Below are 17,960 nucleotides of genomic sequence, written 5' to 3'. Positions count from 1 at the left end.
GTGATTGTATAGACTAGCATGAAGGGATAAACATACCTGGTGCCTTCCTTTTTAATCATTCTGGCAAAGTTCTTCTTTATACTCTAGAACTGATCAGTCCACATTAGGGGAAAGTGATCCAGATTACAAACTGGATTTAACATGGTAATTGGAGGAACCACACCAGAAAGATTAATAAGTTGGACACCTGCTATTTATTGTAAACTGGAGGGTTTTTTTAAATAAAATGTCAGCTATGTTGCTCCCCAATAATGATAAAACACTATGCTAATAGTTTCCACAGGCTTATATGTACTAATTATTTACACATCAAAGCTCATCATACACAAAATACAATGCTAAGATATATGATCATTTGGCTGACAACTATTTTCCCACAACAATTTCAACTTGATCTCTAGAAGAGAAGTGACTGCAATCAGATGCTGGATAGCGCAATCCCAAGGCACATGGCGGTACGGTGTTAGCCTAGACAAGACAAGGCAGGGAGTCTGCCCAGTCTAAAGAAGTTGTCTTATCAAGACGACCCTTTCCTTTTTAGTACACATAGATATTATACAGTGAAAGTCTCCTAAAGAGTACGTTCCTCTGCAAGCCAGAACAGAAAACTGTATTCTTGTATTACATGCAAAACTGAATATGCGGTAAACCTAATTCCTAAAAGTGGATGTCGTGGATCACAGCTGCTATCTGACAAATAATGCAGTAAATGCCTTGAGTGTGTTAGGCCTCTTTCACACATCAGGTTTTAGCCGTCAGGCGCGATCCGGCGCTTTTGACAAAAACCGGATCCGGCGAAATGCAATGCCGGATCCGGTTTCCCCCCCATTGACTTGCATTTGCGCCGGATCGCGCCGGATGGCCATGCGTTTCATCCGGTTTTCGCCGGATCCGGCAATGTGTCTCAATCCGGCGTCTGGAAAAAACGGCTACTGTAACGTTTTTTGTCTCCGGCGAAAAAGCCGGATACGCCGGATCCAGCGCGTCCGGCTTTTTCACACAATGAAAGCCTATGAAAGCCGCAATGCGCCGGATCCGGCGACAGCCGGATCCAGTTTTTTTGGTCTGAGCATGCTCAGTAGCTCTGCCCACAAGACACATATATAAAAGCAAGACAGTGGGACCCTCAGCCACACCCAACATGCCATCCAAGACAGCAACCAGGCGCAGGAGAAGGCAGGAGACCACTGCAGCACCATCAGCACCACCACCACGCCAAATGGAGCAGCAAATGGAACATGCTGAGGAGGGGAGTCCAGCAGCAGATGAGAGACGGTAATTATCAAATCCCCCATTCCTCCAAACTAGGGCCATGGAATATCAAGATATTCATTGGCCCTTTGTTTCTCTTTATTCAACAGCCGCCCAAGAGATGCAGCAGCAGCAGCAGCAGAAATTGCATCACTGGCAGCAGCAACAGCAGCAGCAGCAATACCCACAGCCATGGAGTCTGGCCATCAACAGGACAGCACATCTTCTTCTGGGAGCCCTCCCTCGCATCGTCAGCGTTTGACGGTAAGTTTTTATTTCCAAAATCCATAATCTCTGTAATATATGTCTATTCATTGCCTTTTATTTCAAAACAGGAATCACAAGATGAAGAGGAGCTCCCAGAAGAAGAAGGAAGGGGTGGACAGACACCTGGAGTGGGCTCACAATTGGTAAGTTTTTGGCATCAAACGCAGAAACACAACATCACACTACACACAACACATAGAAAACAATGTTCTGCAGACCACACACAGCAAACAAATGCCTACATCCAAAGACATAACATTTTTTGTTTTCTTCTCTAGTCCCAATCTGGTGCTCGGCCAAGAGGTCCTCGCAGTGCCTCCCAGGGTCGTCGGCGACAGCAACGCGGCGGTCACCAGCGTGTAAGTATAAATATTTTTGCTTTGTTTTTTTGCACTTTTTATTTAATTTCTTTTGTGGAGGCTAATTATGTTATTTTTGTCTTTTTCTTTAACAGCCTTCACAGCGTGCTCCCGACTCTGACGGTGAGGATGGAGGAATCGATGTGGACCACCTCATCGATCTCGTCAGAGAAAGGGAGCCGCTCTGGAATATGGCTGACCGCCGCCACGCTGACCTGATCGTTACCCGACGACTCTGGGAGGAAATCTGTTCGCTCCTTGTGGACCGCTGGGAGGACCTCGATGCTCGGGCCCAGATTAAAGAGCGTAAGTATATACAGTACCGGTTGCTTGATGTAAACCAGTGTTTCCCGAACAACAGTCCTCGTGGTCCCCACGGATCATGTGTTCAGGATTTCTATTTACTATGGAAATCCTGAAAACATGACCCCTGGGGACCATGAGGACTGGAGTTTGGGAAACACTGATGTTGTATACTAACCACTCCTTTCTCGTTTCAGGGGACAGAATTGTGAAGCGGTGGCGGTCTGTGAGGGATCGTTTCAAGAAGGAGTTCAATAAAGAGATGCGGGCCCCGAGTGGATCTGGAGGACGCAGGAGCAAGTACAAGTACGCACAAGCCCTGTCGTTCCTCCGGGATACAATGGTCACCAGAAGGTAAATATTACACACCACATGTGAAAAAAAAATGTTTAGATGCAACAATTTTTTTTCAGCCAGGGCCATGCCATGTCACTTTTTTAATTGTTTTTTTTTCCTCTTTATTCCACAGCACGGTGAGCAGCACTCGGGAGCCTGCACGGTTGGACCCTTCTGAGGCGATCCCTGAGGAGACCGGCACCGAGGGACACTTCGACCGCCCCGGTACATCTGCACCTTCCCAGCCTTCCCATACATTCGACCCCTCTGTCCCATCCACCAGCACAGGAGCATCGTGGCCGCCTACATTACATGAAGCTGCTGGTGAAGAGATCGCTTTCCCTTTACCCCACCCTTCTGCCCCTGCCACCTCTAGTACACCTGCGGGTACTGGGCGGCAGCGGCAGAGGGGTCAGGAAAAGACTTATGCGCCAGAGTTCTTGCATCTGAATGCATCTTTCCAGAACTGTCTAAAAGTCTTGTCAGAGCAAATCTCCGCAGGCTATCAGCAGATCAACTCCAGCATTCTGGAGGTGAAGACACTTCTGCAAACCATGCATTCAGAAGCAAGATCTTCGCCAAACCACACCTTTTTCAGGTCTGTTGTGAAGCGCATGGAAACGCTATCTCCTACCAAGCAGATGCATGTAATGCATTCATGCCACGGTGCTCTCCAGCACGTTACCTCCCAACCTCCTCTTCCCACCCCAGTAGATCCTCCACCTGCACCCCCTCCAGCCACTTTCCATCCTCCCCCTCCTATTACATACCATCCACCTCCCCAGTACCAGCAACCTCCCCAGTACCAGCAACCTCCCCAGTACCAGACATCTCCCCACTTCCAGCAACCTGCCCCATACCAAACTCCTTCCCCATACAACTTGCCATCAACATCATCTGCTCCTACAGTCCCTGCCCAACCCTCCACTCCACCGCCCACCACCTCTTCTGCCTCCCACATGTCCACCCATTCTGTAGCTTTTTCCACACCTTCACCTCTAACTGTTCCTTCCCCACCACGATCCCAGTCCTCTCTCCACACTCCCAGTGTCGAAGTGTCCCGCAGCCCCTCCAGCAGTATTTCCACCCCACACTACACAGATTTATAATATGTGTGTATTTTAATAAAAATGACCAGTTTTATGGTTTCAAAGCTTTATTAAAAAAGTTTATTAAAATTTAAAAACAGTTTACTAAAAAAACATTTTTCAATAAAAGTTAAATTATTTTACACTGGTTGTCTGTCATTTCTTTCTGCGGCCAAAAAGATTAAATACAGGGTATTTAAAAGGTAAAATGGTATTCAAAACTAGGTATCTAACTGTGGGTAAATTTTAGCTTTTTGCCACAGTTGTGTTCCTGGTTGTGTTTGAAGCAAAGTATTTCACCTAAAAAGTTGTGTTTATTGTTGGTGATTTCCTAACAATGTACACAACTTTTGTTAAAAGGTGAAATACTTTGCATAAAACACAACCAGGTACACACCTGTGGCCTAAAGCTAAAAATAGTAAGACCATGACAAGATTGCTAACTTTGGTTGGCAAAGGTATATACTGTTGGTACAGAAGGTACACAAGTTTGGTTAAGGGCACAAATCTTTCACACTCTGTCATCCTGCCAGTGTACTCTGCCTTGAGGTGACAAAGTATAGTGCAAAATTGTCCCTCATTACTGAAACCGTCACAGAACTTCTAGTGGTAATGTCATGGTAATCTTGCAAGGTGGTTTCTTCAGAGGTGTCCTCAATGGAAATGGGTTCCTTGCAGATAACAAAATTGTGGAGTACCACGCAAGCTTTGATCACCTCGTCCACAGTTTCTGTCTTGAGGTTGATCGCAGTCAATAGGACCCGCCATTTGGCTGTCAGAATACCAAAGGTACATTCAACCATTCTTCTTGCTCTTGTGAGGCGGTAATTAAAAATGCGTTTTGTTCTTGACAATCCTCTGCTACCGTACGGTTTCAAAAGGTGTTCTGACAGCTGGAAGGCTTCATCCCCTACACAGACAAATGGCATAGGTGGACCAGATGTTTGCGGCAGCGGTCTAGGGGGTGGGAACTGGAAGGTGTTTCCATACAGTTTACGCCCCATGGCAGACAGTTTGAAAACTTGAGAGTCATTGGAGCGGCCATAGGCCCCAATATCAACAGCAATAAATTTGTATTCCGCGTCAGCGATGGCCATGAGGACAATTGAAAAATATTTCTTGTAATTGAAATATTCCGATTCCGATCCGGCTGGCTTTACAATGCGGATATGTTTCCCGTCCACAGCGCCCAAGCAGTTGGGAAACTGACATATCTGTTGAAACTTTTCTGAAATTTCAATCCACCTCTCTGTTGTGGGCTCTGGTAAAAACTCTTCAGCTAAGGTGTCCCACAGTGCACGGCATGTGTACTTCACTATTACAGATATGGTGGAAATCCCGAGTCTGTACTGGAAATGCAGTGATGAAAGGGATTCTCCAGTTGCAAGAAATCTGTGGGGAATTAAAAAACAATCAGTTAGTTTTAAATCACAGCATTACATACCAAAACTCAGCTATAACACTTGGAGATACAAACTACCACCAACAAGATTGCAGTGAAAGTGTGCTCTGATGCGAGCATATCCAATAAATGTGGCTTACCTTAAAGTCACCATCAGACGCTCTGCGGGTGAAACAGAGAAGCGGCAATAGGTGTCCGCTTTTCTTATGAGGTGTGCAATGCGCTCCACCAAGTAATCAAAATTCTCCATTTTCATCCGAACATAACCAAAAAATTTATTCGGGTTTCGTCGAAGGTCCATGCAGAGTGTAGAATAGACCCCACGCGTCATTCTCTTGGCTGTGATGGGGTGGATCCACAAACGTTGTCTACGATGCCTGATGCGCTGCTGTCTCGCTCTCTCCTTCTCCAGAACAATCACCCTCAAACGATTCGCCTCCGCTGTAAAATCCGCCAAATTCTTCAAAATATTTCCAATGACAACATCCATCTTCGCCAGTAACTTGCTCTTCTCTCCAACCTGCACTTTCTCCTCTACAACCTGTCAAAGAAGGGCTGTAGGAACACGCTATATATAGTTTTCCAGTAGCCAATCCTGTTCGGAAGGCCACAAGGGGTGTTTTTAAAAACCGGATCCGGAGTAATCCGTCGAAAAACGGATCGAAAAAACGGATGAACCGGATGAGACGGATCCGGTTTTGTCTGTCAAGAACAAGACGGATCCGGCAGGAAAACGGATCCGTCACATCCGGTTTTATGAAATATTTGCCGGATCCGGCGCTCCGGCACGACGCCGGATCGCGCCTGACGCCGAAAACCTGATGTGTGAAAGTAGCCTTAAAGGGAATACATTTGTACAAATTAAATATTATTACCTGATATTGACACAATAGTTTAGAATACCGCTACTGAGACTGTATGAAAACTGTGACTATTTTGATGTCCGTCAGCATCATTTTAGAAATGTTACCAAAATGTATGATGTACGTCTGTACTAGTAACTGATATGAAACAGGCAGAGCTGTAAGACAGGTCTGACCTGTTTGCTCCACTACGACATAGTACATAGACAATGATAAGTATGCCACAGAGCTGTGGCTGACGAGTCGTTTTCCTGTAACCACCCATATTTGCAGTGTCAAAGGCTTAAAAGAAAGGTGGACTGTTTCTAAACATGTTTGCAAGCCACCTGCAACATTTTTCCAGGACCTTCTTGCATCAGTTCTTTCCCTTTACAATACACTTAGAAATCTGTCCTATTGTGTCTGTTAGGGTAACAATTTCCTATCCAAATGTAGTGAACTAATTCTAAATGCATCTTCTAAGAGGTGCAAAGTTCTCAGTGATACAGTATTTCCAGTCCACCACACTCTTACTCACCCGCTTCTTTGGCACAGTTCTCTGCACTGTCTGATTCATGTGGGGTTTGTTCCACGTCAGAATGACTGGAATTCTACAAGTAAAGCAGAAGAAGCCACATACGCGGTGTTACCATAAGCTTCACCTGTGCCACAATCTTTAGGAGGGCTTATGCAATTCATCTCCAAACTAGCAATCCTCCACTTGCTATGAAATCCTTACCAGAACTTTGCTGCATTGTTCTGAACTTGGCTCTGCTGAAGTTGATGAAGGAGTGTTGCAACTACTTCCATCCTTCACCGGAAAAATAAGCGGAAAGATGGCAAGAAATTATGGAAAACATACAACAATTGTGTTATGAATGAACATGTGATACAGCTCAGTAAATGTTAATAAGATGTAAGATGACCCCTTTATATGGCTAAACAAATATTCATTTTGTTTTTAATATTAAAATTCTATAAAAAAAATGCATATAGTGAAAAGAAAATGAGAATTTGTAAACACAGGAAAAAAATGCTAATTGACAAAATGTTACCGCGCGCTTCTCTTTGTATTTACAGTTTTGATGCATAATAATATATAATCTTCTTAATAGACAAAATGTATAAATTGTGAGATGGTTTATGTGAAAATAGTTATTTTGCTATAAGGTAATATCTATCACTAGATTCTTGCCTCCTATTCTGAGAGCACCATGATGTAAAGACAGAGACCCAGATTCCAGCGATGTAGCATTTCCTGGGCTGCTTAAAGGGAATGTTCGGTCCAGATCAATAAGTCCGCAGTGACTGCAGACTAATGAACACCCCCAGGGCATGCATTATGCGCTGCCAGGATTTGCCCATTTCTGAGCTGAACCTCCTGACCCGAATGAAAGATCTTATACACATATGAGGCTGTTACGTGAAGACAGGCATATAGGAGGCTGTTAAGTTTGAGTCAGACCACAAACAGACCATATGGTAAGCTTGTGTGACCCCTAAGCATTGGCAGTTTTATTTTTTCGTCCTGTTGCATGTGACAACACTTACTTGAAAATTAGTGCACACAGAGCGAACAGCATGGTAACACATCTCTCTGTTCCGCAGAGACCCAAATAGATACTGAGGGGGGAAAATGGAAATACCATTAAACATTCAAATATTTGAAAAGTTTGACATATGTTGCACGATATCCATTATCAAGTGGAAGATCAGTACAATACAATATCATATGCTGAGAAATATCCATATTAAGTGCATACAGGGTTAATTATTAATAAAATATGAGCGATGTTATAACATAAGATTAAAGGAATTGAGTGGTAGGCTGTATCTATCAATTGATGAGCTGCTTATAATATCCCTCACAGCCTATTATTAACCATGTATGGACTTTATGTGCATATTGCACTGCCTATGAGATTGTATTTTACACAATATAATGGATTTCATTGTATCACATAAGAGGTGATTATATATATTATACACACATTTCATTGTATTGATTCTATTAAATTTGTATTGCTAAATACGGTAATATCTCGTCTGTACACACCATGTTTGCCTGAAAGAGGCCCTAGCTTCCAGGGCAAAAATGCCACATCGGCTAATAAAGTCCCCACTTATCATATTTTTAGACTATAAAACACTCCTTTTAGCAAAAAAAAAAATAATCTTGCCAATAAACCCCCCCACAAAAAAAAACGTGTGAGTCTTAACAGTCTAGAGGTAGATGCCTAAGGGTACTTATGATGGAGAACACGGGACACAGCATCGTTTTCGAACACAGGGAACCGGGTACAGGGGTGCAGATCTCTCTTCTCCTGCACAACACAGATCAATCTGATTGGTGCAGGGCATGAGAGAAAGCTAAAAGGACTTGCACATAAGTAAGAGTGCACGGATGCTAAAGATCCTGACTAGCTGAAGGACCTTTCAGGTCATACTGGCAGTCACATGCCTAGAAGGAGCTTCAACATTTGGTACTGTATACACAGCACATCTGTATTTTGATGCAGCAGTGCTGAGTTAGTGTATGTAGCAGAGCTGTGTGTGTGAGAGTATGTAGCAGAGCTGTGTATGAGAGTATGTAGCAGTGCTGTGTTTGTGTGTATGCAGCAGAACGGCGTGTATGCGAGTATGTAGTAGATCAGTGTGTGTGTATGTAGTAGATCAGTGTGTGTGTATGTAGAAGAGCTGTGTGTAACAGTATGTCGCAGAGCCGTGTAAGTGTGTGAGTATATAGCAGAGCTGTGTGACTGCATGCGAATAAATTGAAGAGGTGTGTGTGTGTGTGTGTGTATGTATGTATGTATGTGTGTGTGTATATGTAGCAGAGATGTGTGTGTTCGAATGTAGCAAAGTGTATGTAGCAGAACTGGGTATACTCAGTAGAGGTGTGTGCATGCAGCAGTGTTGTGCACTGAAGAGAGTGTACATAATGTGCATGGTGTAAAACTAAGTGTGTATAATTCAAGGTGCAGAGACACACTAACAACAGATCAACTAGCTACCTATCATACCTTAGTACTTGTAGATTAGTGATATTGACCACCCCCAATTCTTTACAACACTAGGAAAGTTAACAGAAAATATGAAAAACAAATTTCCTACTACCTAAACTTGGGGTGTGGCTCATAATAAGGCCACATTCACACAGTCAGTATTTGGCCAGTATTTCCCATCAGTGTTTGTAAGACAAAACCAGGAGTGGATGATAAATACAGAAATGGTGACGTGTTTCTATTATACTTTTCCTCTGATTGTTTCACTCCTGGTTTTGGCTTACAAATACTGATGTAAAAAAACCGACTGACCAAATACTCAACATGAGAACGTGGCTTAAGATGCATCCTTGAGTCTGAAAAATACAGTATTTGGAATTTTGTAAATAACATCAGTTGTCTGCCAAAAACTTGTGGCTTGCTTGCACCCACCCAGACTCTCATACACGATGCTGCTCACATTTTATTCTGTATTTTTCAACTTTGCTTTTACAGCAAGCTACATAGGAGTCACTGAAAAATACAATTTCTTCTTTGCTCGGGAACTCGAGTGACTCCGGAAAGTTAGGGTGTGTATTATAATGTTCTAATATTAGCTGAAAGAGCAAAAAAAATTGGGTATGTAAAGACACTCTATAAAAAAAACAAAAACACATAAAAATAGGGAAGAAAATGACAGCAACCAAAGGGAGTTTGATTCACCTAAGGCCGGGGTCACACTAACCGACGCAAAATATGGTCAGTAATTTACATGCGTAATACGGATGACAGACCCCTAAATAGTGCTCCGTAGGTCATCCGTAATCAAGGTGTGGTCGCGTATTTTGCGCATGTCAGCATCCGTATGTAATCCGTATGGCGAGATTTTCTCGCAGGCTAGCAAAATGGACATATAATGGAGCCCTATGACAGGGTTTATAACAGAAACCAAAGAATAGATATAGACACATAGAATGCGCATATATATATATATATATATATATATATATATATATATATTCATTCTATGTGTATATATCTATTCTTTCGTTTCTTTATTAAACCTGTCAGTGTGAGTTTACTGTATAGCGCACTGAATTGCCGGCTTTTCTAAAAGACACCTGGTGCGTATTTCTCGCAAGTCACATGTCTGGTCCGTGTGTAATCCGTATTTTTTGCGCACCCATAGACTTGCATTGGCGTACTACGGCCGTAGTACGCTGACAATCGCAGCATGCTACGACTGGCACGGACCGTAGAATACAGATGAGAAATATACGGCTGGTGCGAGGGACCCCATAGGGAATCATTGGTCCGTGTCTAATGCGTGATTTTAGCGCCTCTCACTCGCCCGTATTCCTCGCCAGTGTGACCCCGGCCTTAGCTTCTTTTGCCTTTCTAACAAAAAGTGAAGGTAGGTGAATTTTTGTTAAGGCTCTTTTTACAGTGCATTCTTAAGAATTTCGGATGTATATATGGCTCCCATGTTACATAAAATACATTTCATTATTTGTGTTTATTTAAACTGAAAAGTTTAGCCTGCTGTGCTATCATTCCACACAGAGAAGAAAAGGTATCCGAGACATATGCTGTCACAATGGAGCAAAAACATCACAATTTTGGTCTCTATTGGTATATTAGGACCCTATGAGTACATTCGACAGCATATATATATATAGGGTAAACATGTTGGGGTAGCCTAATTGTTATTACTATTCATTTTTATAGCACCATTTATTCCATGGCGCTTTACATGTGAAAAAAGGGCATAAAAAGACAAGCACAATAAATATGAGCAATACAAGCCACATACAAGTACAAAAGAGAGGACCCTGCCCGCAAGGGCTCATAGTCTACAGGGAATGGGTGAGGAAACACTAAGAGAGGGTAGAGCTGGTCGTGCGGTGGTTCAGTAGACTGAGGGTTACTGCATGTTGTAGGCTTTCCGGAAGAGGTGGGTCTTCAGGTTCCTTTTGAAGGTTTCCGTGGTAAGCGAAAGTCTGATGTGTTGGGGTATAGAGTTCCAGAGTATGGGGGAAGCACGGGAGAAGTCTTGTATGCGGTTGTGGGAAGAAGAGATAAGAGAGGAGTAGAGAAGGAGATCTTGAGATGATTGAAGGTTGCGTGTAGGTAAATACCGGGAGACCAGGTCACAGATGTATGGAGGAGACAGGTTGTGGATGGCTTTGCTTGTCATAGTTAGGGTTTTGAACTGGAGCCTCTGGACAATAGGAAGCAAAGGGCTTGGCAGAGAGGAGAGGCTGGGGAATAACTGGGAGACAGGTGGATTAGGTCGGGCAGCAGCGTTTAGGATAGATTGGAGTGGTGCAAGAGTGCTAGAGGAGAGGCCAGAGAGTAGGAGGTTGCAATATTCGAGGCAGGAGATGATGAGGGCGTGCACAAGCGTTTTCGTAGTTTCTTGATCAAGGAATGTATGGATCCGGGAAATAAATTTCGAGGATCACCCGGAGGCACAGAGCATGCGGGACTGGGGAAAGTGAGCAGCCATTGACGTTGATGGATAGGTCTGGTGGAGGGGTAGAGGGAGATGGGGGAAAAAAAGATGATGAATTCTGTTTTGTCCATGTTCAGTTTTAGAAGGCGAGCAGAAAAGAAGAAATAGCAGACAGACATCGTGGTATTTTGGTCAGTAAAGAGGTGATGTCGGGTCCAGATAGGTAGATCTGCGTGTCATAGGCGCAGAGATGATACTGCAAACCATGCCATTTTATGAGCTGTCCCAGGCCGAAGGTGTAGATGGAGAAGAATAAGGATCCTAGAACTGAGCCTTGGGGAACAATGACAGACGGGGTGAGGTGCAGAGGTGGTGTGGGAGAGGGAGACACTGAATGTCCGGTCTGTTAGATATGACGAGTTCCAGGATAGGGCCAAATCTGTGATGCCAAGAGATGAGAGAATCTGTAACAAGAGGGAATGGTCTACAGTGTCAAAGGCAGAAGACAGGTCCAGGAGAAGGAGGACAGAGTAGTGTCGCTTGTTCTTGGTGGTTGGTAGGTCATTGGAGAACTTTAGTTAGGGCAGTTTCAGTTGAGTGATGCAGTCAGAAGCCAGATTGTAACCAGTCAAAGAGGGAGCAAGAGAAGAGGTGGGAGGACAGTTCAAGATGGACAAGTGGTCAAGCGTAGAAGTGGTGAGATAAGATCTTGACAGAAGGTTTGGAGAGCTGATCTTCTGTCATAGTGGAGAGGCTGGTTTTGGAAGAATAGGGCTGAGCAGTTAAGAGGAGGGCCATTGGGGGCTCCGGGCCAAAGCTTTCTCTGATGTTATTGATCTTCTGCTTAAAGAAAGAGGCAAAGTCTTTTGCAGAAATGAGAGCAGAGGGAGGAGGTGCTGGGGGACGGAGGTAAGAACTGAAAGCTGTTTAGGATTGTGAGACTGGGAGGATATGAGAGATGAGACGTAACTTTGTTTTTCCGGCAGGGAGCGTGGAATTGAAGCTGGCGAGGGACTGCTTGTATGTGAAAAAGTTCTCGGCAAAACGGGATCTCTTCCATCTCCGCTCAGCAATCCTGGAAGCACGTCTCAGTTCTTTGGTCAGGCTGGTCAGCCAGGGTTGCTTGTTAATTGTACGAGTTTTGGTGTGCGTGAGGGGGGCAGCCGAATCGAGTGTTGCTGTTATTGTGGTGTTATAAAAAGTTGCCACAGCATCTGTGTCATGTAAGGAAGCAAAAACATCATAGTTTTGGTCTCCATTGGTATATTAGGACCCTATGGGTATATTTGACAGCATATATGTAGGGCAAACAGGTTGGAGTAGCCTAATGCCGTAGATGCAATTTCTTACCAGGATAAAACATTTATTTACTATAAGTAGACATTAAAATGTATGTCAGCACCCGATACGATCATTTGTACCTTCAGTACCTAGCCACTTTAATAAACATGAAGCCCAATTATAGCCACACTCACCTTGTCCCCATCAGTGGTTCGAACACTCAATGCATTTGGCACCAGTAAAGCTGTATTGGCTTTTTTAACAATAATCACTGAACTGACAGGAATCAAGATCTGTACGTGAAATGAACACGAGCTGGTTAATAAAAGGAAAATGCCACGCGCTTCATACAGTAGTATCTTTGCTCAGTTATGAGCAAATATATTCAACCCTTCAAGACGTATGTAAACTAAGGCAAGAATCACATGAATGTCGGAGCTCCTGGAGACAAACACTGCTGTTTAAAAGGCAAGTTATTTCTGAACTATTATTCACCTGAGCAAAGCATTTCTTGCATCTCATTGGTAAAAATTCTAAAATGCAACAATAAAAACATGTTACAAATTAAAACAGTACTTCTGTCCATATAACAACCACTGGTGGAGAAGCATATGACTAGAGATGAGCGAATATTTCAATGTTCGGTTCATTTCACAATTGTCGAATTTGCAATATTCGCCGATATAATCGTTGATTAAATCACCGAATATAGCCGAACATGCACAGCACAAAAGCTGGTGTGTCCCAAGCTGTGTGACAGCGTGGGAAACACCGGTGTAGCGCTTCAGATCGGCGGAGAAATCATCCCCGCCGGTCAGAGAGCCGCGGTTCTCACACTGTCAGAAGACAGCGTGAGCACACAGCTGTGATCGGAGGTATAAAGTTTATCTCCGGTCACTGGTGTCAGCTGATGGGACTACAGCTTCCATCAGCTGACACTTGCTGCTAATAACAGTGAGATGACAGGCTGTATGGACGCATCAAGCAGCATACTATCTAGATGTAGCGGAGCTGACTGTGAGGTCACATTCTGCTGTCTTTGACTTTTCTGCAGCACATACACTGCAAGAAAAGTCAACCTGTATATTTGCAGTGTTTTTTCACCATCCATTCAAGTCAATGGGTGAAAAACTCTGCAAAAACGCTGAAAGAAGTGACATGCTCGTCAAAAAATGCTGCAAAGCACAAAATTCTGATGACAAACAATGTGTGTGCATGAGATTTCTGAAATCTCATACGTTTTGATGGTACTGTAAAAAGCAGCTGAAAATTAGCATAAAAGCGTTTTTGCAGGATTTCTTGGCAGGAAAGAAGCAGCAGCAAAAACGCATGTTTAGGTTCATTTTTGGTGTGTTTTTATTGCAGTTTTGGTGCTATATTGTGTCTCTTTGTGCATGCTGATCAAGTTGAGTGCCCCCCAGAGAAATAAAAAACTACTTCCTGTAGAACCATACCGCTAGATCCTTTGAAAAGCTGGAAATTCATGTGCCGCTTACAGTAAAATTACAGAGTGACAGGTTAGAATAGAATAGATAGAATACATACAGCTCTGACAAAAATTAAGAGACCACCACATCAAAGCCCTGTCTGTCATGGGCAGCCCATTCTCCAGACCTGAACCTCATTGAAAACCTCTGGAATGTAATCAAGATGATGATGGATAGTCACAAGTCACCAAACAAAGAAGAAATGCTTACATTTTTGCGCCAAAAGCAGTGTGAAATACTGGTGGCAAGCATGCCAAGACGAATGAAAACAGATTTTAAAAATCATGGTTGTTCCACAAAATATTGGATTTCTGAACTCTTCCTGAGTTAAAACATTAGTATTGTTATTCCTAAATGATTATGACCTTGTTTTCTTTGCATTATTTGAGGTCTGAAAGCACTGGGGTTTTTTAAAAAAATTTTTTTGACCATTTCTCCTTTTCAGAAAAAAACAAAATTTATTGCTTGGAAATTCGGAGACATGTTGTCAGAAGTTTGTAGGCTAAAAGAATAATTTATATTTTACTCAAAATATACTTGTAAAGAGAAAAATCAGACAAACTTGAACATTTGGGAGTGGTCTCTTAATTTTTCCCAGAGCTGTGTGTAATAAATATATATATATCTCCACACATACATATATATATATAATATGTACCATATTCGTGCTGAATTTATGTTTGGTGAAAGTTTTCCGAACATATTCGCTCATCTCTACATTTGACCAGACCAGTGTTTTAGCTTCCCACTTATAGAAACACTGTGAAGTGTTTTATAACTGGAGAAGGCTGATGGACACTGGTCACATGCTCCTCCATCGGCAGCCAACCTATGGACAGAAGCGTTGGAAATCCGAACCTCTCAGATGGATTCATTATTCTAGACATAATAACTAGAGATGAGCGAACCCGAACAGTAAAGTTCGGCATCCGTATCGAACGCTTACTGTTTGGGCACGGACACCGAACACAGACTTCACCAGGAAGTGCGTGTTTGTTTGGGTTTGGCTACCCGAACACCGGATATTTGTTGCACTGTCAATGTGCATGGCAGCGTGGCAAACAATGCTTCTGATCGGAGGTGAAATCATCCCCGCTGGTCAGAGAGCAGCGGTTCCTACACTGTCAGAAGCGCTCAGCTGTGATTGGAGGTATAAAGCTTACCTCCGGTCACTGGTGTCAGCTGATGGGACTACTGATCCCATCATCCGACACCTGCTACGGCTAATTACAGTGAGAGGAAGAGCGACGAATGGGAGTATTCATTAGCGGCTCTTGCACTGTAAATGAATAATTAAAAAAAATCTGGCGTGGGTTCCCCTGTATTTTTGCTAACCAGCCAGACAAAAATCACAGCTGGGGGCTGCAATCCTCTGGTGTCAGCTTCAGCAAGTCTAGTTATCAAGAATAAAGGGGTCCCCACGCTGTTTTTTTACTTACATAAATAACTAAAAATTACAGCATGAGGTCCCCCCCTGTTTTTTTTACAACCAACCTTGCTAAAGCAGAATCGGTGCTTCTAATAGATGTGCCTTTTTTGGACACCTGCCGACTGGTATTTTTAGGCTGGGGGGGACAATATACACGGGCCCTTACCAGCCTGAAAATACCAGCTCCCAGCTCTCTGCTTTAACAAGGTTGGTGATCAAAAATGGGGGATGCCGTTTTTTTAAAAAATATATTTATTTAAATAATTAAAAAAACAATGTGAGGACCCCTCTATTCTTGATAACCAGCCTTGCTGAAGCTGACAGCTGAGGGTTGCAGCCCCCCTGCTGTGAATTTTGTCTGGTTGGTTAGCAAAAATACAGGGAAACCCACGCCGTTTTTGTTTTAAATTATTTATTTACAGCGCAGGAATGGCTAATGAATACTCCCATCTGCCGCTCCTGCTCTCACTGTAATTAGCGGCTGTAGGTGTCAGATGATGTGATCAGTAGTCCCATCAGCTGACACCAGTGACCGGAGGTAAACTTTACACCTCCGATCACAGATGAGCACACACGCTGTCTTTTGACAGTGTAGGAAGCGCGGCTCTTTGACAGGTAATTTTCCCCGCCGATCAGAAGAAGTGTTTGCACATTACAATGTAGCAAACACTGGATGTTCTGGCCCCCCATTCAAGTGAATGGGGTCTGGGATCGGGTCCGGGTACTGTTCTGGCACCCGAACCCACCGGATCTGAACCTCCAGGTGTCCGCCCATATCTAATAATAACTTAAAGTGTACCCATCACCAGTCTGATTTATTTAAGGGAAAATGACAGCGGATACATGCTTCTCAATGCACAGGCACGATTTAAGGAAAATATATCTAACTCAGAAGTGCTGCGGCAGAGACTGAGCCACACAGGAGACTAGATGGTTAGGTGCTTCTCCAGTGACTTCTCCCCACTCGTTCCCCTTAATCCCTCAGTGCATGTAGGGGAGAGACCCAGTCATTCCAGATAGCGGGGAGAGAGAAGCCTCTGGGATCCCATCTGCCTAACTAGACTTCTGTGCAGATCAATCCTTGACTGCTAATAAACCGTTTTTCTCTGAAAGCGTTTAAAAATTAAAAAGCACCGTATGTAGCTGAAATCATGCAACTAGCATCTGATATACGGTATTATGCTGCCCGTAGATTGGGCACGTGTCAACTGCCAGGTGCCCTTTAAAAAAAGGAGTGGATATCATCAAACTGGTGAAGTTTCTAAATAACACCAATTAACAAGAGTGCTCCGTATGTTCCCCCCCCCCCCCAAAAAAAAAAACAAAAAAACAAAACTCTGGCAAAAGTCAGGTCCAAATGTTAGGTCCAGAACCCTACGCAACCCTCCTCCCTATAAAACAGCGTTATCATGCTGTTTACAGTGGTACAGCGCTGCATTCCCTAAACTTTATGAAGCAGTTATCGAACTGTAACATCATTAGTGATAATACCACACGGTAACAGCACAGTAAATTTTGCGGAAGCATACTGCAACGTATGACATAGCAAAGTGAACACGTGGGATCTCGCTGATCCACAGCGAGGAGAGCCGGGGTGGGCTGTGAGATTCTAATTTGCAAGCCGGGATCCCACAGCCAAGAAGCCCACTTTTGTTAAGAGAGGATATCTAGAAAACTATCTATTCTGAGGCGATCTACTCTTTTCTTAATTAAAAGGGCATACCCAGACTAGTTATAGGTACTGTTTAATTAATGTATAAGCAACATAAAAGTAAAAATGTAATCAGTAACACAGACAACTAGAACAGTGCTCACAATGTAATGAAAAATGGGGGCAGAATGCTGGACACGATGGGGGCAGAATGCTGGACACGATGGGGGCAGAATGCTGGACACGATGGGGGCAGAATGTTGGACACGATGGGGGCAGAATGCTGGACACGATGGGGGCAGAATGCTGGACACGATGGGGCAGAATGCTGGACACGAAAGGGGCAGAATGTGACAGTGAGACACAGGAGGGGGCAGAATGTGACAGTGAGACACAGGAGGGGGCAGAATGTGACAGTGAGACACAGGAGGGGGCAGAATGTGAAAGTGAGACACAGGAGGGGGCAGAATGAGATACGGGGCATGATCAAAGACATGGGGGCATGACTGGAGACAGATCGTGCAGGATCATGGGGCAGGATGGATATGGTGGAGACAGATGGGGCAGGATGGGGAGATCATATGGGGCAGAATGGATACTTATGAGGGTGGGATGGGAGAACGTATGGCTGAAGCCAGGAATGAGACACACGGGGGTCAGGATGGGGGATATTATTACCACAGGGTCTAATTAAGGGACATTATTACTGCAGTGATGTATTTATTTTATTTTTTGAGTATACTGTTTTAAATGGGGGGGGGCGGTCCTGTTACTGTGTACAGTGACACTATGTCACCTTTTTTTCTTCATGTGATGTAATGTAGA

At 43.6% G+C, this 17,960-nt stretch overlaps 1 protein-coding gene across 4 annotated transcripts in view; it reads right to left on the bottom strand.

Annotated features, from left to right (window-relative positions):
* Window positions 1-17,960, bottom strand: part of LOC141048307 (GRAM domain-containing protein 2B-like) — a 106,330-nt gene that overhangs the window by 19,619 nt on the left and 68,751 nt on the right. For 3 of the 4 annotated variants that reach the window (XM_073543774.1, XM_073543789.1, XM_073543783.1), the window contains 4 exons: window positions 12,763-12,861; window positions 7,400-7,471; window positions 6,588-6,659; window positions 6,387-6,459 (listed from right to left, as the gene is read on the bottom strand). In XM_073543774.1, coding sequence (XP_073399875.1) covers window positions 6,387-6,459; window positions 6,588-6,659; window positions 7,400-7,471; window positions 12,763-12,861 — 316 coding nt within the window. The remainder of the gene's footprint in view (window positions 1-6,386; window positions 6,460-6,587; window positions 6,660-7,399; window positions 7,472-12,762; window positions 12,862-17,960) is intronic. The other variant, XM_073543799.1, reaches the window with a different exon arrangement.

Source organism: Dendrobates tinctorius, unplaced genomic scaffold, assembly GCF_039654945.1.
Source record: "Dendrobates tinctorius isolate UK_male_01 unplaced genomic scaffold, ASM3965494v1 ptg000011l, whole genome shotgun sequence".
In the NCBI taxonomy this organism is placed as follows: domain Eukaryota; kingdom Metazoa; phylum Chordata; class Amphibia; order Anura; family Dendrobatidae; genus Dendrobates; species Dendrobates tinctorius.
Note: the sequence above shows the minus strand (reverse complement) of the source record. Positions and strands in the feature narration are given on the sequence as shown.